The sequence below is a fragment of the Balaenoptera borealis genome (assembly GCF_965194805.1).
Source record: "Balaenoptera borealis genome assembly, chromosome: 2".
Taxonomy (NCBI): Eukaryota; Metazoa; Chordata; class Mammalia; order Artiodactyla; family Balaenopteridae; genus Balaenoptera; species Balaenoptera borealis.
In genome coordinates this window covers 153,692,688-153,716,905 of record NC_138867.1, presented here as the reverse complement: position 1 = coordinate 153,716,905, position 24,218 = coordinate 153,692,688, and the positions used below count along the sequence as shown (strand labels likewise).

General features: G+C 44.3%; 1 protein-coding gene across 4 annotated transcripts; it reads right to left on the bottom strand.

The window, feature by feature from the left end:
* Positions 1-1,262: 1,262 nt before the first annotated feature.
* On the bottom strand, positions 1,263-24,110 carry FBLL1 (fibrillarin like 1). 4 transcript variants are annotated; one of them, XM_082378793.1, is made up of 4 exons: positions 23,036-24,110; positions 10,571-14,123; positions 8,331-8,407; positions 1,263-2,984 (listed from the first exon to the last, which is right to left on the bottom strand). In XM_082378793.1, the coding sequence occupies exon 4, from the start codon at positions 2,381-2,383 to the stop codon at positions 1,379-1,381; it is 1,005 nt and encodes a 334-aa protein (XP_082234919.1). In that variant the 5' UTR covers positions 2,384-2,984; positions 8,331-8,407; positions 10,571-14,123; positions 23,036-24,110; the 3' UTR covers positions 1,263-1,378. The 4 variants fall into 4 exon arrangements, with proteins under 4 accessions (XP_082234919.1, XP_082234920.1, XP_082234922.1 ...); XM_082378794.1 differs by lacking the exon at positions 23,036-24,110 and adding an exon at positions 18,688-23,029; XM_082378796.1 differs by lacking the exon at positions 23,036-24,110 and having other exon boundaries at positions 10,571-12,542; positions 14,024-18,121.
* Between the last annotated feature and the right edge of the window lie 108 nt (positions 24,111-24,218).

Here is a 24,218-nt window from a genome sequence, read left to right as displayed (position 1 = left end):
TAGCTTTTATGTGTGCGTTGTGGGAAGGGGAGGGGAGGAGAAGGGGTGGCTGCCTTTTAGAAATCTGATTTATCTTCTTATTGTGTGAAGGAAGTATGCCCTCAGAAAATGCAAACTAACCATAATCTCTATCCAAGCACATCTTCAGGAAGGTAGACCCACTCTCCAAATGACGGATTAGGGAGCAATCATTCCCGGATGCAATGTCGATGACGTTGGCAATTGGCAGTGGGGATTTCTTGAGTGGATGAGTGAATGAATAAATGAAAGGCCTTTTTAAGTCTTGGTTTTGGAACATTGCCAGCTCTCCTGGGATTGTTCAGTCTCCTGCTCCCTTTGGGCTGCTTTTGAGAGCCAGAATTGAATGGACTGAGATTCAGGGCCTGCAGGAAATGCCTTTCAGAGACAGATACTTTCTGGGAGTCATTTTTCTGGTTATTTCTGAGACACTTGGTGATGCCACTTTGGGTGTATTATGCCTTGTGGTGGGAATACTTTTTGAGGTAGACTAACATCCTCCCTCCCTGCCTTGTTTTGTTATTTTGAAATCTAAGAAAAGGGTAGCACAGGGAGGTGGAGAAAGAACAGAGAAGCCAGAGAGCCCTGTTCTTTGTGTGTGTCCTTGTGTTAGGACTTGTGGTCTGTTCAGCGTGGGCCACGTGGGGGAGAGGTAAGACCCCATTAGTGTACAGGAAATAGCAGTGAATTTCGAGGCGCAAAGACTGGCAGTTAAGTTCTACCTCCTTACTGGCTGTGCAACCAGCTTACCTTCAGAAGCTCTGTGGCTTCCCCTGTAAAAGGGGAATGGTAGCAAAGCCATCTTGGGGCTGGTGTGCTGATCACACATACTAGGGAGTGCAAAAGGGCTTCCTTGAAGAGTAAAGTACTAAATGTATATTATGGTTAGGACTCTGGCTTGGAGCCAGACAGATTGGGTGTCTTAGACTACACGACCATCCATCAATATCCAATGCTACTCCCTGGAGTCAGGCTTGGTCACGTGACGTGGTCAATGTGTAAGAAGTGTCCCCTAGGTTCCAAAGGGGATTTTATAAGCTCATTATTTCCCCAGCTCTCTTCCCCTGTCCCTGTGACGAGTGAAGAGGGGCCCCGAAGAGTCAGGACCCTGAGTGATTGGAGTAAGCACAGTCCCCAGGCTGATCCTTGATAGACCCCTATCACCTGTTATCTTGGCTATTTTAGAGTTCGGGGGATTTGGAGATTTGGGGATAACTGAGTCTGGCCTCACTGATACACCTGGGTACTGTTTCTTTATGCCATTTAATAGAAAAGCGGTGCACAAAGAAAACACACATATAGTAACACTGAACACAGCACAGCCTTAGGCATTATCTCAGGGACAGCCCGAGCTGGGTTGCTACTTGTTGGCGCTCTTGGGAAGGGGCCGATAGACCCCGACGACCACAGCGTGGTCCCTCTCATAGGGCTCCAGGGTCAGCTGCTCTTGAGGCTTCAAATTCTCCTGCTGCAACTTCCTCACCTCAGAAGCAAACACTGCCTCGGCAGATGCGGTGGAGTCGATGCAATTGGCCTTGATGGAGATGAGGAAGTGGCCCCCGTTGCGCAGGAAGGTGTGGGCATTCAGAGCCACGATGCGGGACTGGTCTGGCTGGGCCACATCGGCAAAGATCACGTCCACCATCCCAATGAGCATGCGGTACTTGAGGGGGTGCCGGGCGTCTTCGAGGACTGGGATGATGTTGGTTCTCTTCTTGGCCACGTTGACCAGATCGCGGCCGGCGCGGTGGGAGAACTCGACCGCGTAGACTAGGCCGTCAGGGCCGATGATGTCGGAGACGTGGGAGACGGTAGTCCCCGAGGCGGCACCCAGGTACAGCACTTTGGACTTGGGCTTGATGTGAATCTGGTCGACCCCGCCCAGTATGGCCGCGGCCAGCTTGGAGCGGAAGGGGTTCCACGTGCGGTACTCCTGTTTCACGCCGCCCTCGGTCACCGTGACCCGCCGCTCGCCGTACACCGACTGGCCGGGCACCATGTTCAGTGTGACCAGAGCGTCCTCCGCCCCGCGATAGATGAAGACCCCCTCGTGCCGGTGCGGTTCCACGGATACCGTGGTGACGCCCTTCCTGCGGCGGTTCTTGCTCTTGGCCACGCCACGCCGCTGCCCGCCGCCTCCGCGGTCCCTGCCGTCTCCGCCACCACGCCCCCGGCCCCTGCCGCTTCCGAAGCCGCGCGTTCGCGCTCCGAAGCCGCCCTTGCCCCCCGGGCCGCCGCCATCACCTCCTGCTCCTTTGCCCCCGCCTCCTCCTTTGCCCCCTCCTCCGCCTCCTCGTCCTCCGCCCCAGCAGCCACCCCCGCGGCCGCCAGACACCCCACCGCGCGCGCTCACCGCCGACTTCATGGCGCGCCCCAGGCGCCGGGTGGCGGGGGGGGGGGGTTGGGGGGCGCTGGCGGCGGTTGTCAAGGGTTACCGGTGGCTCGGAGTGGTTGTCAGGGACCGCCGGTACCTGGGGGCGGTTGTCAGGGTTGCCGGTGTCTGAGAGATGTTGTCGGGGTCGCTGGTGGCTCCGGGGCGGTGGTCCTGACGCTGGACGAAGGTTAGCGACAGCGGTTGCCTGCCGGGTTAGCCGCGGTGGGCGGCAGGGACGAGGCGGGCGGCGGTGGGGACCAGCTCTACTGCAGTCCCCGCATCCCTGGAGCCGCCCGTTGACGCAGCGACGGGCGTGATTGCATCACACCCGCTATGGCGACCCTGCAGCCCCGGAAGCCCCCGCTTCCCAGCGCGCGCGCAGACGCAGCCTGCTCCCTTCCCTCTTCCCCAGCTTCTGCTTTCTCAGGGACCCCTGGCAGTTCTCCTTGGCAGGAGAGGGGGAGACAAACATCGGCTTCAGTACTTGCTGCGCCACTCGCTTGCTGTGTGGTCTCAGAAAGCTTACCTGACCTTCTCCGAGGGTCTTGTCTGAACTTGGGCAAGTTTCTTGACCTGTGTCTCATTATTCCATCTGAAAACAGAACGTACCACAAAGGTTTGTTTTAAAGCACCATATACACTTGCCCAGCCATGGTGCATGCTAAGTGCTCTGTAAGCATTAGCTTTTTTCTTTATGTTTTTTACTTACTTACTTGATTGATTGATTAATTAATTAATTTTGGCTTACAGGATCTCAGTTTCCCCGCCAGGGATTGAACCCAGGTCACGGCAGTGAAAGTGCCGAATTCTAACCGCTAGACCACCAGGGAACTCCCTGTTTAGTTTTTTAATGTATTTCTTTCGGTCAATCTTTAATTGAAATGTATTGCTGATAGCTCTTTTGCCACCTGAAAGTGGCTCTGGCCCTCTTTTACAAGGTTGGTGGAAATGCACCTTGGTACAGATATTCTATCAAACCCTTAAACAACGTACCTATACTTCCACTTAGTTATTCCACTTTGAAATTTTTATCCTAAAGGGATGATCCCAGCGAGAAATGATGGTAATTAGAAGAGTGAAGGTGGTGATGGTAGTAGTGGTGATGATCATCATTGTCATGGAAGTGTTGGCAGAGGTGAGATGAAGTAGCCTAATCTAAGAGCTATTTAGAAGATAGAATCCACAAGACTTTCTACTACATTGGACATAGGAAGCCAAAAAGAGGAAAATTCCAAGCCAGGGATTTCCAAAGGATAGTGACTCCCCTGATGTGGTTAATAGCCTGCAAGTTTCAGCCCTGGTTGCTCTCTATTTAGCTCTGCTCTTTTCCATCAACTGTGCTAAATCCTAGAACCTGTTCTCGGAATATGGGGCAGCAAGAAAATATTGATTCTTCAGTTTGAATGGGGACACATACACCAGAGCACTAAATCCTATAACACACATCAGCAAGAGCCAAAATCTCATGTTTATCATTGAGTTCTAGTCTACGTTTCAAAAACCTGCTCTTTCAATATGCAGCATCTTCCTGAGCATAAAAAAAGAATCATTGGACTTCCCTGGTGGCGCAGTGGTTAAGAATCCGCCTGCTACTGCAGGGGACATGGGTTCGAGCCCTGGTCTGGGAAGATCCCACATGTCATGGAACAACAAAGCCTGTGTGCCACAACTACTGAGCCTGCGCTGTAGAGCCCATGAGCCACAACTACTGAGCCTGGGTGCCACAACTACGGAAGCCCACACGCCTAGAGCCCGTGCTCCACAAGAGAAGCCCCTGCTCGCCACAACTAGAGAAAGCCTGTGCACAGCAATGAAGACCCAACGCAGCCAAAAATAAATAAAATAAAATAAATTTATATTAAAAAAAAATCATTAGGCAGCACCATGGACAGCAAAACAGGTGTCAACGCAGAGGCTTGCTCGTTCTGTTAGAACCACGGACAGCAACACCAATGGAGGCCGGTTAAGCTACTGGAGCTTGCTTTGGGCTCAACCAGGAGCAACGCAAGATGGTGTAGGTAGGTGGTGTAAGCAATCGGTGGACCTCCCTATTAGTGGGACTAAGTGCCTGATCCAGAGAGGGACAAAATGTAACTGAATATTAGGGCAAATGTCAGGCAGAGTCCACACAGCAAAGCTTTCATTCCATCCTGGACCAGGAGTCTTTCTGTCTTAAATTCATGGACAGCGACACCAGGTCTGGTTTTCCCTTCTGTCCAAAATGCCTCCTTAATGTGGGCCAGAAGCCTATGTGTTGGAATGTGGACAAGGGGTCAGAGAGTGCACGTATGGTTCCTGAGGTGTACGGTCCACATAAAACACTCTCTTTAGAGGTTTCTACTCTCGTTACAAGGGGTGCTTCTCCAAATTGATGAGCTATGCTTGGTGCCTTGGTTTGGATTTCCCCCAAATCAGACCCTGTAATGGTTAATTTTGTGTGTCAACTTGACTGGACCACAGGATGCCCAGATATTTGGTTAGATGTTATCCTAAGTATTTTGTGAGGGTATTTTGGGATAATATTAACATATAAACTAGTAGACTGAGTAAAGCAGATTGCCCTCTATAATGTGGGTGGGCCTCATCCATTCAGCTGAAGTCCTGAATATAACAAAACGCTGACCTTCCCCTGAGTAATAGAGAATTCTCCTGCCCGACAGCCATTGCACTGGCGTATTGACTCTTCCTGGGCCTGTAGCAGCCTGCCTGCTTTTGGCCTTGAACTGCAACATTTGCTCTGCAGATTTTAGACTTGCCAGCCTCCATAATCACGTGAGCCATTTCCTTATAATCTTTCTATATAGATACATAGATGTAGATGTAGATATAGATATATAGCTATAGACGTGGAGCTATAGATATGGATATAGAGAAATAGATGATCTATCTATCCTACTGGTTCTATTCCTCTGGAGAAACCTGACTAATACAGACCCTGATACAAGGATTGGGTCCAGGTGATCCCAGGAAGCACATGTGGGTGTGGGGAAAATGAGACAGGGAAGGTAGAAAAGCTACGAAACAGTGCATTAATGAGCAGATTAGCACAGTGCATGATTAGGGCTCAATTGTTCTTTTTTTAAATTTATTTGGTTGCACAGGGTGTTACTTGCAGCAGGCGGGCTCCTTAGTTGCGGCACATGGCTTGCACATGGGCTCCTTAGTTGTGGCATGCAAACTCTTAGTTGCAGCATGCATGTGGGGTCTTGTTCCCTGACCAGGGATCGAACCTGGGCCCCCCTGCACTGGGGGCATGGAGTCTTATCCACTGTGCCACCAGGGAAGTCCCATGGCTCAACTGTTCTGATTACTCTCTGAGAAACTGTGTAGAGGGCATCTCAGAATTGTTCCACTGCAGGCTGGGAGGCAGGGGCAGTAATCCACCATTCTCCCTTCCCCAACTGTCAGGAATTGTTTCTGGAAATTTTTTTTTTCAAATGTTTATTTATTTATTTTTGGCTGTGTTGTGTCTTCGTTGCTGTGTGCGGGCTTTCTCTAGTTGCAGCGAGCAGGGGCTACTCTTCTTTGCAGTGCACAAGCTTCTCACTGCGGTGGCTTCTCTTGTTGCAGAGCACGGCCTCTAGGTGCGCGGGCTTCAGTAGTTGTGGCACGTGGGCTCAGTAGTTGTGGCTCATGGGCTCTACAGCGCATGCTCAGTAGTTGTGGCGCACGGGCTTAGTTGCTCTTCCTGGACCAGGGATTGAACCCGTGTCCCCTGCATTGGCAGGCGAATTCTTAACCACTGCGCCACCAGGGAAGTCCTGTTTCTGGAACATTAACTGTCTTATCCTTTGAGTTGCTCCTGTGTGTGGCTCAGCAAATTCCCCTGATGCTTCAGACAGCCCTCAGGCAGAGAAGCAGGCACTTGGAATGGGGAGCTGCAATCACACTGGAAGCTCTTTACCACAGCTGCAGGTGAACTCAGAGGTGAGTCTAGGGGATATTAGATAGGGCATCAATGGTGCCTGCTTTAGTTGGCCACTACATCTCAAATACAGCCCAAACTTTGTTGTGCAAACAGAACTTGGAAAAAGTACATGACTCATAAAGCTTATTACATCAGGAAATAAAGTCATACTATAAATGTACAAATACTACCTGTATTACAGGTAGTATTTAACTGTATTTAACTTCGCAGTACAAAACTCTCATCAATAAGCATTAATATTTTTCCCTCTGGTGCACAGTATCATGGAGCTCTGCAGTTACATTTGAATAGCTTATTCCTTTTTTGATTTTATTCAGGGTACTAAAGCCCAATCCTCCACAATGAACCCTCTCCACTATGCCACCAGGCTACTGAAGGAGATCAGAATCCAACAGCAAGAGATCCGCCAAACTTTACCTTAAATAGTTTAGATAATTCTGTTTGCCACTCTACGTATAAGTCTTAGAGGGCACACCTACTGACATATCTTGACCTTTCTCTTATCACTTTCTGTTATGTTGTCATTAATTCTCCTTCACCACGATACCAGTATCTCTGAGGCCCTTGTTCACAGCCTCTGTTTTAAGTGGACAATGGTGGCCTTTCCAGTGCACTTGCTGCTCATTTCAGAACTGATGCTCTCAAGCAATTCATGCCTTCCCATGTGATTCCATTAAATGGAATCCATTGGGAGGGATGGCGAGTGGTTACAAATTCTAAACATAATGAGCAATATCTTCATGAATTTAGAATTGTTCTGCAGGAGTAGTTACTGTAAACTAGCAGTAGGAGTGTGCCACCTTGCTGGGGGTGCCTATTTCCCCAGGTTTTGGTGGCCCGCCCTACGCACTAGATTTCATACCAGGGCTTGAAGCAGCCTCCACCACACTCTAGCAGTGACAGTTTCTCCAGATATCTTCCCACCCCTGCCTCTAGTGGCCCATCAGTTGCTTCATATTACTGATGTCATTTACAATAATCTGCTAAGGCTTCCAACATCACTCTCCCTCCAGGTCTGCAAGACAAAGGTGGCTTTCTCAGGCTTTTTCCCACTGCCTCATTGCTGTTGACAGCTTTGGAATCATTACAAACCAAGTTTTCACATCTTGTTTCTGATCAGAGGCAACCTTTCCCAGCACGACGTTTGATGACTCCCACAGAGACCTTTTCTGTCTCCCGCCTTTGATTCCTACCTTGCATAGCCATTTGCTACAGGCTCTCTGTTGGGCTGCTCTAGCCTGGGAGCACCCATCACCAACAAGACTCTCAGTCCAGTGGAACATGTTCCCCCTCTCCTGTGCATGACCCCAGAATGCAACCAAGGCAGGGACTCGTGCCAAGTATTGGCATCATAAAGAGATTGAGGTGTCAAAAAAAACCTCTGCCGCTCAAAATTTCATCTGCGGCTACTTACAACATTAAAATCTGTCTCATTTTCAAAGATTCTTTAGCAGTGTGTCTCATCTGCTCAAGAAGTTTCTTAAAGGGATAAGTTGGCATTGTGATCCAGACACTTCTGACAGCCAATAAGAATAACTATGGTCTCTTCAACTTTTGCTTACAATTGACTTATTATTCCATAATGTATGCCCTCACATGATGTTCATAATTATATCTGGGACTGGGCTTCAGTAGTAACATGGAGTACATCAGTTCTACCCACAGACTTCACGAGATATACGAGAAACTTTTCTCTGTTTCTCTCATATACCATTCCAGAAAATTGCCTAAGGAGTGACTAGTCATGATTTAGGTAAGACCAGCTGGAAGGCTGTGCAACCTCATCCCCAGTCTAATTAGCATTTAAACGTTCGCTCCTGAAGAGGCTTCCCCAACCTGTTTTCTATAAGCCGTGGTCTGCTTCCAAAGGTGACTCCAGGGATTTGCATCTCTACCCCTAGTGACAGCCACAGTTGTATCTGGTCAAGATGGACCGGGCTATGATGCAGTAACATATTACAGCCCTCAAACCTCAATGGATTAATACACCTACGTTTCCCACTTGCTTACATTTCATGTCCATTGAAGATCTGTGGCAGGTTCGCTCCACATGGTCACTGCACGGCTCACACACCAACATCCTGTGGCTGTAACATGAGAAACAAGAAGGCTCCCATTGTTGCCATGTGGGAAGAAAGGGCATGGAGAACTCACTTTCCTTTTTCTCTGTTGTGGCCTAGGGTTTGACACAGTCATTTCTACTCACAACCCATTGGCCAGGACTAGTCACATGCCCTGTCTAACTGAAAGGCAGCTGGGAAATGTGGGTGGGATCATTGGTGAACAGTAAATGTTTTTGTCACAGGTATCTACTGCATAATGTCAGTCTGGCACACCTGGATCAGTATACCTACATGAACATCACAGACAAAATTTACTGTTCAGTGTGCATATATTTCAATTTATTCCTCAAGACAAAATGTAATACCTTTTTACTAACACGACTAAAGCCCAGAGTAATAATCAGTTCTCAATCTCATGTCTAATATGGCATGTTAAGTAAAAAAGAGAACCGTCTCTCCTTTTCTAATATCTGGGCCTTGGAGAATAGTTCAAGTCCCTTAATTGGGATTCCATTGACGTTTGCCCACTACCTCACTGGGTGTGGCACTTCTTCTCTGGGGTGGCTCAGACTCTCACTCCATTTCCCCCTGTAGAATTAGTGACTGACACTTAGTAAGTCCTCAAAAAGCTTAGATGGCTGCATTCATCAGGGTCCTCCAGAGAAACAGAAATTTATTTCTCAGTTCTGGAGGACAGAAGTTCAAGAACAGGATGCTAGCATGGTTGATGGTCGGTTTCTGGTGATAGCTGTCCCTTTCTGGCTTGTAGATGGCCACCTTCTCACTGTGACCTCACCTGGCAGGGAGAGAAAGTAATCTCTCTGGCATCTCTCTCTCTCTTTTTTAAATTTATTTTATTGAAGTATAGTTAATTTACAATGTTGTGTTAATTTCTGCTATACAGCAAAGTGATTCAGTTATGCACATATATATATTCTTTTCCACCATGGTTTATCAGAGGATATTGAATATAGTTCCCTGTGCTATATAGTAGGAGCTTGTTGTTTATCCATTCTATATATAATAGTTTGCATCTGTTAATCCCAAACTCCCAATCCTTCTCTTCCCCTCCCCCCTCCCCTTTGGCAACCACAAGTCTGTTCTCTCTGTGAATCTGTTTCTGTTTCATAGTTAGGTTCATTTGTGTCATATTTTAGATTCCACATATAAGTGATATCATATGGTATTTGTCATTCTTTTTCTGACTTCCTTCACTTAGTATGATAATCTCTAGGTCCATCCATGTTGCTGCAAATGGCAGTATTTCATTCTTCTTTATGGCTGAATAGTATTCCATTGTATATATGTACCACATCGTCTTTATCCATTCATCTGTTGGTGGACATTTAGGTTGTTTCCATGTCTTGGTTATTGTAAATAGTGCTGCAATGAACATTGGGATACATGTATCTTTTCAAATTATAGTTTTGTCTGGATAGATGCCCAGGAGTGGGAATGCTGGATCAAATGGCAACCAGTTCCTTTTTAATGGCTGAATAGTATTCCATTCTCTCTCTCTCTCTCTCTCTCTCTCTCTCTCTGTGTGTGTGTGTGTGTGTGTGTGTGTGTGTGTGTGTGTATGTATAATAACTTCTTTATCCATTCATCCATTGATGAACACTTAGGTTGTTTCCATGTCTTGGCTAATGTAAATAATGCTCTAATGAATGTGGATGTGCAGATATCTCTTCAAGTCGTTACCAAACCAAACTTGGGTCTATTCGCCTGCAGCAGAGCCAATCTACTGACACGGGGTTTTGGTGAAGAAAAGTACAACATTTATTGCAGGATGACAAGCAAGGAGAACAAGCAGCTAATGCTCAGAAAACCTGAACTCCCTGAATGGCTTTTAGGAAATGGCTTTTTCTTTCTTTCTTCCTTCCTTCCTTCCTTTCTTTCTTTCTTTCTTTCCCTTGCTGTTTTCTTTCTTCCTTTTTCTTTCTCTCCTTTCTTTCTTTTCTTCCTTCCTTCCTTTCCTTCCTTCCTCTTTCTTTCCCTTTCTTTCTCTTTCTTTCTTTCCTGTGTCCCACGGCATGTGGGATCTTAGATCCCTGACCAGGGATTGAACTCGTGCCCCCTGCAATGGAAGCATGGAGTCTTAACCACTGGACTGCCAGGGAAGTCCCTAGGGAAGGGTTTTAAAAGACAAAGTGAGGGAAAGTGTTGTGGAGTATGTGATCAGCTCACAATTTTCTTATTGGTGGGTGGTGAGGCAACCAGATGAGGTCACAGAGGTCAGCATTATCAATCTTCACGCTCCAGCTCGTCTGGGGGCTACATGTTAGTGGTCAGCATGCAGTCAACTTCTTCCATCTTGTGGGGGTTTTAATATCTGAAAAACAACTCAAAGATCTGGATCAGGATATTATCTACAGCCTCTGAGGAGGAATTAAAGGTCATTGACTTTTGTTTTATGGTTAAACTATTATTATTTTGTCTTGCTTGATTGTTCCTTTGTTTCTGTATTTCTGATTATATTTGCTCTTTGGAAGGCCTAGGAGGCTTAAGTTTTTTTTAAAATAAGAGATGGAGGACACGGGTTGGGTGTCTTTCCCCAGAAAGACCCTGTAGGGTCCTGCTCAGTTTCAAAGATAGTGATTTCATTTTCTTCAGGTATATATCCAAAAGTAGAATTGTTGGATCATATAGTTGTTCTGTTTTTAATTTTTTGAGGAATTGCCATACTGTTTTCCATTGTGCCTTCACCAATTTACATTCCCATCAACAGTGAGCAAGAGTTCCCTCTTTTCCACATATTCACCAGCACTTAGCTCTTGTCTTTTTGGTAATAGCTATTCTAACAGGTGTGAGGTGATATCTCATTTTAGTTTTGAAATGCATTTTCCTGATGATTAGTCATGCTGTGCACCTTTTCATGTACCTGTTGGCCATGTGAATATCTTTTGGAAAAATGTCTATTCATCTATTCTGATCCTTTGCCCATTTAAAAAATATATATATATATATTTATTTATTTGATTGCACTGGGTCTTAGTTGCAGCAGGCATGCTCCTTAGTTGCAGCTCCCAGGCTCCTTAGTTGTGGCTCTCCGGCTCCTTGGTTGTGGCACATGAGCTCCTTAGTTGTGGCATGTGAACTCTTAGTTGCAGCATGCATGTGGGATCTAGTTCAGTGACCAGGGATTGAACCCAGGCCCCCTGCATTGGGAGTGCGGAGTCTTAACCACTGTGCCACCAGGGAAGTCCCTGCCCATTTTTTAATTGGATTATTTGCGTGGGAATTTTTTTTTTTTTTTTTTTTGGCTGTTGAGTTGTATGAGTTCCCTATGTATTTTGGATATCAACCCCCAATCAGATATGTAGTTTACAAATATTTTCTGCCATTACATAGGCTACCTTTTCATATTGTTGATTGCTTCTTGACTATACACAAATTTTTCAGTTTGATGTAGTCTCACTTGTTTATTTTCACTTTTGTTGCTTGTGCTTTTGGAGTCATATCTAAAAAAAAAATCATTGCCAAGCCCAATGTCAAGGAGCTTTTCCCCTATGTTTTCTTCTAGGAGTTTTATGGTTTCTGATCTTACATTTAAGTCTTTAATCCACTTTGAGTTAATTTTTGTAAGTCATGTAAGATAGGGGTCCAATTTCATTCTTTTGCATGTGACTATCCAGCTTTCCCAGCACTGTTTATTTAGAGACTATCTTTTCCCTGTTGAGTATACTTGTCTCCTTTAGGGCAAAGATAAAAAAATAATCTTAACTGTTAAAACATTGGTCTGTTTAAATGCAATGCTCCTGTCTCCTCATAGTACCTTAATTGAACTCTTACTCAGTTCCCTTGGTCACAATATGAAATTACTTTAGCCAAAAATATTCAAGTTTGCTGAGTATACTATTTAAAAACACAGTGCCTTTAATATTTCCTTTATACTTCCTAGTAAGGCTGAGCCCTTTTCACTGAAGTACCTTCTTTTTCTTCAATGACTCAGAGACTCAGAATATGTAAGGGTTCTCAGCTTCCAGGTTCCTGCACATCTTGGTGTGCTACTCAGAGCTCTGTGCCCTGCAAAGAAAGAGCAGCTGGCATCCCTCTCAGTCCACCAGGTGCAGGGCCATGGAAACAGGAGATCTTAAAGCCATGGGGATCGGTGATGCACCTGGGATGGGTACAAAGGCTGGCCTGAAATCCAGGTGGGCTAGAAGGAAAAGGCAGGAATCTGAAAAGTACTAGAGGAGAAAGAGGAGAGGAAGAGAGAGAAAGTAGACAAGGAAAAACATGTACTTCAAGGCAAACAGACATGAGTCCCAGTCCTGGCTCTGAATTGTTATGTCTTCTGAATAGCTACGTCTTCATTGGAATAATCAGGTTGTTGGAAGGATTATAGAGTCTTACAATAGGTGCTCAGTAATGAGTAGTTCTTATCAAAGTTATTACGCCAGAGCAGGTACAGAGGGGCTTATGATGTTGGCAGAGTGCCTTTGCTGCTAGATATTGGCACATTTTTATTAAACTATACTTGCAACCCCTTAAAAAGCCATTAGGTATTAACTAAGCAAGAACATAGGGAGAAAGAGTTTCCTTCTTCTCCACCTAATCCCTACTCTTATTTCAGTCTCCTACATTGGCACCTCAGCCTATGATTTTTTGCCATCGGCCAGGCAAACCCAGTGACAGGGACCAGAACATCAGGCCAAAAGAGTTGATGTTTCGAAAGAATAATTTTTCCAAAAAGGAGGATAAAGGGTAAAGATGTAGTTTCACCAGCTCTTGCTGATTCAGCCCCTGATCTTAGAGTTCTTCACAAAAGAAACTGAGTTGTTTATTATCAGGCATTATGCATTATTTTTCTGAAGTCGGTTTCTAAAATATTCCTAAAGGAAGAAAACTTCCTTCTATATTCCTGGTACTGAGCTGATTGTTTCATTTCCTATAATCCTCACAGTAATCCTAGGAAATGGGTATTTTTAGTTCCGTTGAACAGATGGGGAAGCTAATGATTGGAGAGAGGGCGTAACTTTTCTAAGCCAAGTTAAACAGCTTGTAAGTGGTAATTAACATTTGTTAAGTGTCTACCCAGAGCCATCTCAATGATTATTATAATCAGTAGTAGTAGTAGTAATAGCAATGGCAGTGACAACTGCTTTTGAACCCTGTATATATTAACCATATATATATTATAGTTATTAGTTTATTATATATATATATATTTGTGTCTAGTTGGGGAGGATAAATAAGAACATATATATATATTCTCATTTATATATTATATATAATACAAATATAAATGAGAATATGATAAATTCAGTCCAAATACTCATCCTCACAGCTGGCAGGCAAGGTTAAGGCGAAGAGGGTACGTAACTCTTCCAGAGCCAAACAGCAGGGAAGTAAGTAAGTGGTTGAGCCAGGAAAAACCCGGCCCATATTCTATGAATTCCTTCATAACCAGGACATATACTTCTCTTGTGTTTTAACACAGAGTTAGGGTGCAGTGATCTCAGGCTGATTAATTTTCTCAGTACTAAGCTAGTGTTGCCAAACCTGTCAAACTCAATATCCAGTGCTGACGAGGATTTAGGACATGGAGTTTTCATGCATTGCTGCTGGGACTGTGATGTGCTTCCCTCCCTCTCAAGCCATTTGTTAATTGTGCTGAAGCCTTTACCAGGCGTGTACCTTCTGACTCCACAATTCCACCTCTTGGTGTTTACTAGAAGGAGAATGATCATGGATCTGTGCCAAGATTTATACCCAAGAGTCTTCACTGCAGTATCACCTGAAAAAGCATAAGTTAAGAAATAAGCTCTGTGTTCAACAATACAAGATTGATATAAATTGTAGCATAGCCATAAAATGGAATATAATTTGCTACTAAAACTGATGGTTTTTTTTAACTGTTTCTAATATTCTCCAATTATCTTTTATTTTTTAAAATTTTATCTATTTTACTATTTATTTGTTTGCTGTGGGTCTTAGTTGCAGCAGGTGTGCTCCTTAGTTGCAGCTCGTGGGCTCCTTAGTTGTGGCTCGCCGGCTCCTTAGTTGCAGCTCGTGGGCTCCTTAGTTGTGGCTCGCAGCCTCCTTAGTTGTGGCATGCGAACTCTTAGTTGCAGCATGCATGTGGGATCTAGTTCCCTGACCAGGGATTGAACCCGGGCCCCCTGCATTGGGAGCACAGAGTCTTAACCACTGTGCCACCAGGGAAATCCTAAAACTGATGTTTTGAAAGAATATGCAAAGCCATGGACCAATGCCCATATTAACTGAAAAAATCTAGTTAAAATATGACCCTTTCCCATTATATATGTACACACATGCATATGTTTGTACACAAAAGGAACAAAATACTACAGTATTTATAAATGGGCATTTGGATTATTGGTAACTTAATTTTTCTTGTTAATTCAGTTTCTGAAGTTAGTTCTGTGGTGGGAGTTCCCTGGCGGTCCAGTGGTTAAGACTCTGTGCTTTCACTGCCGGAGGCACAGGTTCGGTCCCTGGTTGGGGAACTAGGATCCTGCAAGCCATGCCACGTGGCCAAATAAATAAATAAATAAAAATAAAGTCAGTTCTGTGGCAAGGGGGAAAAACATTATTTTTAAAAAGAATAACTGTAATATTAGCTCTCAATCTAATTTTGATTAAAACCATTTGGATATCCATAGGAATGAAAGGAATGCGAGGAGGATAATAACAGAAAATTAATTTACATTCCAGCTTCAAAAAAATAGGTTCCATGTTTTTCTCTGATACACTGTCTAGGGGAGAGGCCTAGTCAGGAAACACCAAATAGGGTCCAAATAGGATGCAATACTCAGCCTCTGTTTTTCCAATTAAGAGCCAACTAACTATTTATTTGGAAAAATAAAAGACACTCTCGAAAGTTGGAAATTTCTTGAATGGTTGACTCCAACTCTCTACTGAGTTTGCCCTTAATATTTGGCAAATACTCTATTCAAAACAAACCAAGGAGATTAGGCTGGTCTAGGGATTCAAGAAGGTCAAGGTGAGCAAAGAGCTCTCATACAGTTCCTCAAAAAAAAAAAGACTGTTTTTTAGAGCAGTTTTAGGTTCACAACAAATTTGAGCAGGAAGTACAGGGTTCTCATATACCCTGAGCCCCCCACCCCACAGGCTCGCACAGTATAGATGTCCCACACCAGTGCTACATTGTTCCCATGATGAACCTTTGTTGACACGTCATCATCACCCAAAGTCCATAGTTTCTATCTGGTCTCACTCTTGGTGTTATACCCTCTATGGGTTTTGACAAACACATTTTATTTCTATTACAGGACTAAACTTACTAGTTTCATAATTACAGTTAGAGCTCACTGGGAAAGGTAGAAACAATGCTGAAAGGGCCAGTTGGGAAGGAAAGGACCAATGGATCATTGCCTCCCTTCAAAGGGTAGCAATCCTAACCAAACAAGGGTCTCCTAGAGGGTGGTCTAGGACAAACCCCTCTGCACCCAGTCTGCAAAGGGCACTCACACAGAATTTCTGGACTCCTGTCTCAGTCAGACACCAACACAGGAGACTTGGCTTGACACTCCTTGTAGCATGGTAGCCTCTCAGTCCACTGAGGTCCCTGTTGCCCATCTAACCTCTATGTTCAGTGAAGAATTCCCTGGGGTGGGGTCTGCCCTTCCCCTTCCCTTGCAGAATACAGGGAGAAATGCTGGATGGCCTTTTTAATACCCCAAACCTCCCTCCCTTAACAAACTAGAAGCAACTCAAATTTTCTGATAATTATAAAAATGTTTGTCTATGGTAACCTTTGGCTCCCTATTAGGTTAGCTGTATGAAATTTGTCCCATATATCCCCCTTCAAGCCTCTAGTTTCTGTGGATGCATCTGTCCCATTTCATACCACCACACTGGAGGCTCTTAGCTCCTTTTTTAGTTTTTATTTTATTTTATTATTTATTTATTTATTTGGCTGCATTGGGTCTTTGTTGCTGCACGTGGGCTTTCTCTATTTGCAGCGAGCGGGGGCTACTCTTTGTTACAGTGCGCAGGCTCTCATTGCGGTGGCTTCTCTTGTTGCGGAGCACAGGCTCTAGGCACGTGGGCTTCAGTAGTTGTGGCATGCAGGCTCAGTAGTTGTGGCCCATGGGCTCTAGAGCGCAGGCTCAGTAGTTGTGGTGCATGGGCTTAGTTGCTCTGCGGCATGTGCGATCTTCCAGGACCAGGGATCGAACCCGTGTCCCCTGCATTGGCAGGTGGATTCTTAACCACTGCGCCACCAGGGAAGTCCTGCTCCTTTCTAAAGTGAAAAATTCTTCTTGTTATGACCTATTCTGAAGAAAAGTAGGTTGGGGAGTCCTTCAACTGCACCCTAGACTTCATGATTAGAGCCTGAGACCTTTTAAAATAATGCAACTCACTAACTTGATTCATATCTAATCTGTTTCTTAAAAACATTCCTATAATGAGTGAGCCTGAATACTGTGAGATATAATTGAGCCTTCTCACCCTGGGGCTTCCTGGTACCTTTACCCATGCCATGCCCCCCTTTTACCGCCATTTTAGCTGGGGGCTCCTTGATGTCTGAGGTACTGTATCGTCCTGGGCCTAAAAGGAAGCCTGGTAGGGGGTAGGTGATCTGTTGATGTTTGTTGCCTATGCTTGAGCGGACTCAGCCAAAGCAGAGAAATGAGGCAAAATCACTTCCCTTAAACTGTCTTTCACTAAGGAGGGGGCTACAATTTGCAAGTTCATCTGCAGCAGCTCTGAGCTGTCCTGGTGTAGAAGAGCATTCAGAAATAAGGAACCCAAGGCTTTGTAAGCACGGGCCCTTTGTCCAAGGTACACAGCAGAGCTGGAAACAGACCAGTTTCTTGGCTCCTGGTAACTTCTCTGGCCTCTTTAGAGGTGTGTCACTCTACCTCAGAGATGGACACATCCTTCCCAGGCTTAGCTGGATTGTGAACCCTTGGGTACAAGCCGGGAAGTCTGACAGGACTCTGAGTAAGAGCTTGCTGCCCACAAAGCACACGGACAGACAAGACTAGGTGTGGTAGATGAAAAATGTTCCTAAAAAATATCAGATCCTAATTCCTCGAACCTGTAAATGTTACCTTATATGGGAAAAGAGTCTCTGCATATGCACTTAAGGATCTTGGTATGGGGAGATTATCCTGAATTATTTGAGTGGGCCCTGAAGGCAATCACATGTAACTTTATAGGCAGAAGGGGATTTCACAGAAGAGAAAGTGACGTGATCACAGGGGCAGAAATTGGAATGATGTGGCCAAGTCAAGTAATGTTGTCAGCCATTGGAAGCTGGAAGAGGCAATAATACCTTGATTTTGTCCCAGTGATACTGATTTTGGACTTCTGGCTTCCAGAATTGTGAAAGAATAAATTTCTATTATTTCAAGCCACCAAGTTAGCAGAAATTTGTTATAACAGCAGCAGCAAACTAACACTAAACAACATAAAAGGAATGATTGTCCCATAGAGCAGAAACTATGAGCTGGTCACCCAGAAGCATTCCCAATCCCCCAACTAAGCCCGTGTGCCACAACTATTGAGCCTGTACTCTAGAGCCCGTGAGCCACAGTTACTGAGCCCGTGTGCCACAACTACTGAAGCCCGTGAGACTAGAGCCTGTGCTCCGCAGTAAAAGAAGTCACCGCAATGAGAAGCCTGCACACCACAATGAAGGGTAGCCCCCGCTCGCCGCAACTACAGAAAGCCCGCGCAGCAACGAAGACCCAATGCAGCCAAAAATAAAATAAATAAATAAATTTATAAAAGTAAATAAAAGCTCTAGGGGCTTCCCTGGTGGCGCAGTGGTTGAGAGTCTGCCTGCTAATGCAGGGGACACGGGTTCGAGCCCTGGTCTGGGAAGATCCCACATGCCGTGGAGCGGCTGGGCCCGTGAGCCACGGCTACTGAGCCTGTGCGTCTGGAGCCTGTGCCCCGCAGCGGGTGGGGCCGCGATAGTGAAAGGCCCGCGCATCGCGATGAAGAGCGGTCCCCGCACCGCGATGAAGAGTGGCCCCCACTTGCCGCAACTGGAGAAAGCCCTCGCACGAACCGAAGACCCAGCACAGCCAAAAATAAATAAATAAATAAAAAAAAAAAAAAAAAAAAAAAAAAAAAAAGTAAATAAAAGCTCTAAAGAAAAACAGGCATTACAGGATGAGAGAAAATCAAGTCACCAGCAAGATACAGTTTGTTCTCCCTATTCATGGATTCCATATTTGTGAGTTTAACAGCTTGCTAACATTTATTCATAACCCCCAAATTGATACTCATAGAGCTTTTGCAATCATTCATGGCTATGCACAGAACAATGAAAAATTTGAGTCACCCAATGAACACATTACCAGCTTAGGTAAAACAAGGTGCTGTTCTGCCATCTTTTGTTTCAGTTCACATACTGTAAAAAAATGGTCCTTTTTGTGGCCTATTTAGTGACACTTTTGTGCTTTTTATTGGTGATCTCGCTGTTTAAAATTGTCCAAGAAGGCTATGATGTGCCTTTGAAAGCAAATAAGTGTGTTACATAAGCTTTGTTCAGGCATGAGTTATAGTGCTGCTGTCTGTGAGTTTTCATGTTAATCAATCAATAATACATATTAAATAATATTTTTAAATTTGATTAAAAAATTTATTGAAATATAGTTGATTTACAATTGTTAGTTTCTGGTGTAAAGTGATTCAGTTATACATATATAAAAATATAGATATTCTTTTTTTTACATTCTCTTTCATTATAGATTGTTACAAGATACTGAGTAGAGTTCTCTGTGCTATACTGTAGGTTCTTGTTGGTTATCTATTTTATATATAGTGTGTATATTTTAATCCCAAACTCCTAACTTATCCTTCCCCCCTCCTTCCCTTTGGTAACCATAAGTTTGTTTTCTGTACGTGTGAGTCTATTTCTGTTTTGTAAATAAGCTCATTTGTATCCTTTTTTTAGATTCCACATATAAGCAACATCATATATTTGTCTTTCTCTGTCTGGCTTACTTCACTTAGTATGATAATCTCTAGGTCCATTCATGTTTCTCCAAATGGCATTATTTCATTCTTTTTTTATGGCTGAGTAATATTCCATTGTATATATATTTGCCATATCTTCTTTATCCATTCATCTGTTGATGGACACTTAGGTTGTTTCCATGTCTTGACTCTTGTAAATAGTGCTGCTATTTAATTAATTAATATGATGTATTACTTGGATTTATTTTCAAATGTTGAACCATCCTTACATTCCTGGGTAAGTCTCATTTGCTCATGATGAATTTTCTATTTTTTCTTGGTTCCTCCTTATAGTTTCTAGTTCCTTTTTATAGTAATCTGCATTTCTGCCAATAGCCTTTCTTAATTCCTTCAGTATTTTCATTATCTCCTTTTTGTCTATTAGACTGAAGAGCTCTGTTTCACTGTTGGTTGTTTCAGGGGAATTCTCTTGGATCTTTTTATTGGCAATGGTTCCTCTGCTTCTTCATTTTACTTATATTTCTCTTGCTCTATGAGTTTAGGAAAAACAGTTATCTACTCTGGTCCTGGAGGGCTAATACTAATGTGGGAGCGTCCCTTTGTAGCCTACGTGGGTTTAACATTTTTGGCACAAGGGCTGTTTTTAGTATGGATGGCTGCCACCTCTTTCCTCAGTGTATGCTGGCCATTATCCCCTTGATAGGAGGTGTGACTGGTGGTGTGGTGGCCAGAGCCTGCACTGGATGTTGAGTGGGGCCTCCTCTTTGCTCTGTGGTTGTCACTGCCCTGTCAGGGGCAGGGTCTGCTACCTAGATGTTGGAGTAGACGTCCCCAGATCTGCTTCTGAGCTGCGTTACTGAGCTGTGGTGTGAGGTAGATGGGACTGGAGCACTCCCACTGGGAGGGGAGCCACTGAGTATTCCTCTGCTGGAGCTGTTCACCGGTGAGTGTGCTCTGATGTGTCACCTTTCACCCATTGTCTGGGCTCACAAAGTACACTGTTGTTGGCACTGCCCTTGGCCCTGCCTCAACCGTGGGTATGTCGGCCATCCACCCAGGTGTCTCAAGGACACCAGCACAGAGCCACTGAAGTCAGGTCCCAGGACAGCAGAAGTCCCACACCTGGACCTGCTGTGGGAGCTATAGAGGTAGCTTAGACCCTGGCACGGCCCAGACCCTGCGTGCATGCACCCGCAAAGCCCACAGCTATTAAGGCTAGACCCGTCCCAGCCGCGGGAGCACCCGCTGTCTGTTCGGATGTCCCACAGGCACTGAATTTTCAGCCCTGCTTCCTAAGTTGTGTGGCCCCTGGGGCTCAGCTGTGCTTTTGGCCCTACCTCTGAATGTGGGCAAACTGCTGGTGTCTGCTCCTGAGGCTGTGGTTGGCCTCAGAGCCTGCCTAGGTGGCATCTGGGGCCTGCAAGACTGCCCAGGTGGGACCTGGCCGAGGCAGGGCGGCTGGGGCGTGCTCTCCCGGAGCCTGAGTGGGCAGGGGCTAGCACGTGGAGAAAGAGGCTGTAATGGCAGCTCCCCCTCCCCGCTTCGTGCACCACTTAACAACGGTGCTTCGTTTCTACGGTGGGCCTGGCTTCTAGCCCTGGTTGTGGCCGTACCACACTCCAGCTCCTTCAGTCTGTCTCCGAGCAGCCAACACCAGTCCTCTCCCCAGGTTTGTCCTCTAAACCCCGTGTTTCAGCACCCAGCCCCCACCTGTACCAGCGGATGTGCGTTAGGCTGGGGGTACAGGGTGGTGGCTCGGGCCGTCTGTGTAGGTCTCTCTGTTCTGCCTGCCACAAACTGGTTGTCGTGCCCTCCTCTGAGCCTCTGAAGCTCCTTTTCTGTCCCAGCTGATCTCCCCACAGGTGAGGGGGCTTCCCAGGGTGTGGGAATCTTTCCTTTCTTCAGCTCCCTCCCAGTGGTGCAGGTCCTGTCTCTTTTTTTTTTTTTTTTTCCCCTCCTTTTCTTCCTACCCAGTTATGTGGAGATATTTCTCATCCTTTCAGGTGTTTTAGGACTTCTGCTGGTGTTCAGTAGGTGTTCTATAAGAATTGTTCCATTTGTAGATGTATTTTTGGGAGGGGAGTTCCACATCCTACTGCTCCACCATCTTGATTTGAGCCCCTCATTTGCTCATGATGTATTAATTCTTTGAATATTGTTAAATTTGATTTGCTAGTACTTTTGAGGTTTTCACCTATATTCATATGGGATATTGATCTGTGCTTTTCTTATCTTGTGATGTCTTTGGTTTTGGTATCAGGGTAATAATGGCCTCATAGAATGAGTTAGGCAGTGATTCCTTTCTTCTATTTTTTGGAAGACTTTGAGAAGAATTGATATTAATTCTCCTTTAAAGGTTTGGTAGAATTCACCAGAGAAGCCATCTGATCCTGGCATTTTCCTTATTGGAATTTTTTTGGTATAACTGATTCAATCTCTTTACTTGTTTTAGGCCTATTCAGATTTTCTATTCCTTCTTCAATCAGCTTTGGTAGCTTGCGTGTTTCTAGGAATTTTTAAAATTTCATCTAAGTTGTCTAATTTTTTTGGCATGCAACTGTACATACTCTTCTCTTACATTTTATTCTGTAAGGTTAGTAGTAATATCCCCACTTTCATTCCTGATTTTAGTAATTTGAGCTCTCATCAGTCTAGCTATAAACGTTTCGGTTGTCAATTTTATTGATCTTTTCAAAGAACCAAATTTTGGTTTGATTTTCTCCGTTGTTTTCCTATTCTATTTCATTCATCTCCACTCTAGTCTTTATTATTTTCTTCCTTCTGCCTTCAAAATGTTAACTAATTAGGGAAATGCAAAGCACAACTGAGATACCACCTCACACCCACCAGGATGGCTACTATCAAAAAGTGTTGACAAGGATGGAGAAACTGGAACCCTTGTGCACTGCTGCTGGGAATGTAAAATGGTACAGCTTCTGTGGAAAACGTGGCAGTTCCTTGAAAAATTAAAAATAATTACCATTTGATCCAGCTATTCTGCCTCTGAGCATATACGCAAAAGAACTGAAAGCAGGGTCCTGAAGAAAACTTGAACACTCATGATCATTAGCAGCATTATTCATAATAGCTAAAACATGGAAGCAACCCAAGTGCCCATCAACAGATAAATGGACCAGCAAAAAAATATGGTATATACATACCATTGATATTATTCAACTTAAAAAGGAATAGGTATTTCTAAACATTTCCCTTGTAATTTCTTTTACTTTATATTTTTGAGTTACTTTCTTAGTGATTGCCCTGGGAATAATAAGTAACATCTAAATTTAGTTTATAACAACCAAGATTACACAACTTTAGTTTATAACAACTTCATATCAACAGTGTACAAAATGTTTGTTCCTATATAGCTCCATCCCCCACTTCCTGTGTTTTCTGTAGTTGTCAATCCTACTAAGAGGCGTCCCCAACCCCTGTGCTATGGACCAAGAAGACTGGCACTTAATTATTGCATTTTTCTTTTGCTTTTTATTTGATTGTGTGTGTTTGTGTGTGCATGGGTTTACATCACTCAGTGACTTCTGCTCCCTAACTTTTCTCAGAGATACCTTTAAAGTGCTTCTTTGGGGGAATTTTCTCATTTATAGGAAGTTTTAGTCCTAGTTTCTGATCGCTTCAGTTGAAACTGTCTACAAACACAATGGGAAATCGGGGCTTCATACCATCCAGCTCTACCCCAAATGTTGAGAATTAAAAAGAACAAACCTGGTGAAATCCTGGTGACCAAAAGTGTGCTAGACAGGGTGGGTGTCGGTGGTGAGCAGCAGCCCTGGGACGCCTCCCTCCTCCCTTCGTGGTTCAATCAGAGGGATGCAGACAGGCTGAGTGTGGTCCGAAGTAAAGGGTTTAAACTCTTTCATTCCTTAGCAGTTCTCATTCAGTGACACAGACAACTGACGAAGGCGAAATAACTGAACGTTAGGAACCGGGCCATGCGGCAGGAGGTGAGCAGCTGGCAAGCAAGCAAAGCTTCACCTACTGCTCCCCATCACTCGCATTACCGCCTGAACCATTACCCTCCACCCCGTCTGTGGAAAAATTGTTGCTGAAATTGGGGACCACTGCTATTGAGGATCCCTTGCATGTGATTTGAGTAGCTTCTCTCTTGTTGCTTTCAAGATTTCCAATTTGTCTGTCTTTCAACAGTTTGATTACGTATTTCAAAAAGGATCTCTTTGAGTTTATCCCATTTGGAGTTCATTAAGCTTCTTCTATATGTAGATTAACGTTTTTCATCAAATCTGAGAAATTTTTAGCCATTATTTCTTCAAATATTTTATGCCTTTCTCTCCTCTCATCTGGGACTCCCATTATACATATGTTGGTATTTTTGATGGTGTCCTATAGGTCATCTCTTAGGCTCTGTTCATTTTTTAAAAATTTCATTCTAGGCATTAATATAATTCTTTCTCAGACTGTATAATTTCAATTTGGCCTATCTTTAAGTTCTTTCATCTATCTATCTGCTCAAATCTGCTGTTGGGCCCCTCTAGCAAATCTTTCATTTCAGTTACACTTTTCAACTCCAGAACTTCTACTTGGCTTCTTTTTAATAATTTGTCTTCTCATTGCTATTCTTCTCTCTTTGGTTAGATATTTATTCTCAATTTATCCTTTATTCTGTGGACATGGGCTCTGTGCATACCAGTCATAAATGGTAGCTATTGTCATAACTCATTAAGATCATTATCTAAGGCTCCTTTGAGCTTGGAGACCCTTGGAAACAGCATGGTGCAATACCATTCATGTTTATTAAGCATTTGTTTTTCTAGAATAAATGGTAATGAAGGTTGTGTTCTTGGGGACTATAGTAGGGCTCAATAAATGGGATTCCTTATTTAATTAAAATTAGTGAAAGTATTTTTCTTTTCAGAAGCCTAGTCGTGAG

Coding starts and splice junctions, on each gene's coding strand:
- FBLL1 (XM_082378793.1), bottom strand. CDS start 2,383: ATGAAGTCGGCGGTGAGCGCGCGCGGTGGGGTGTCTGGCGGCCGCGGG.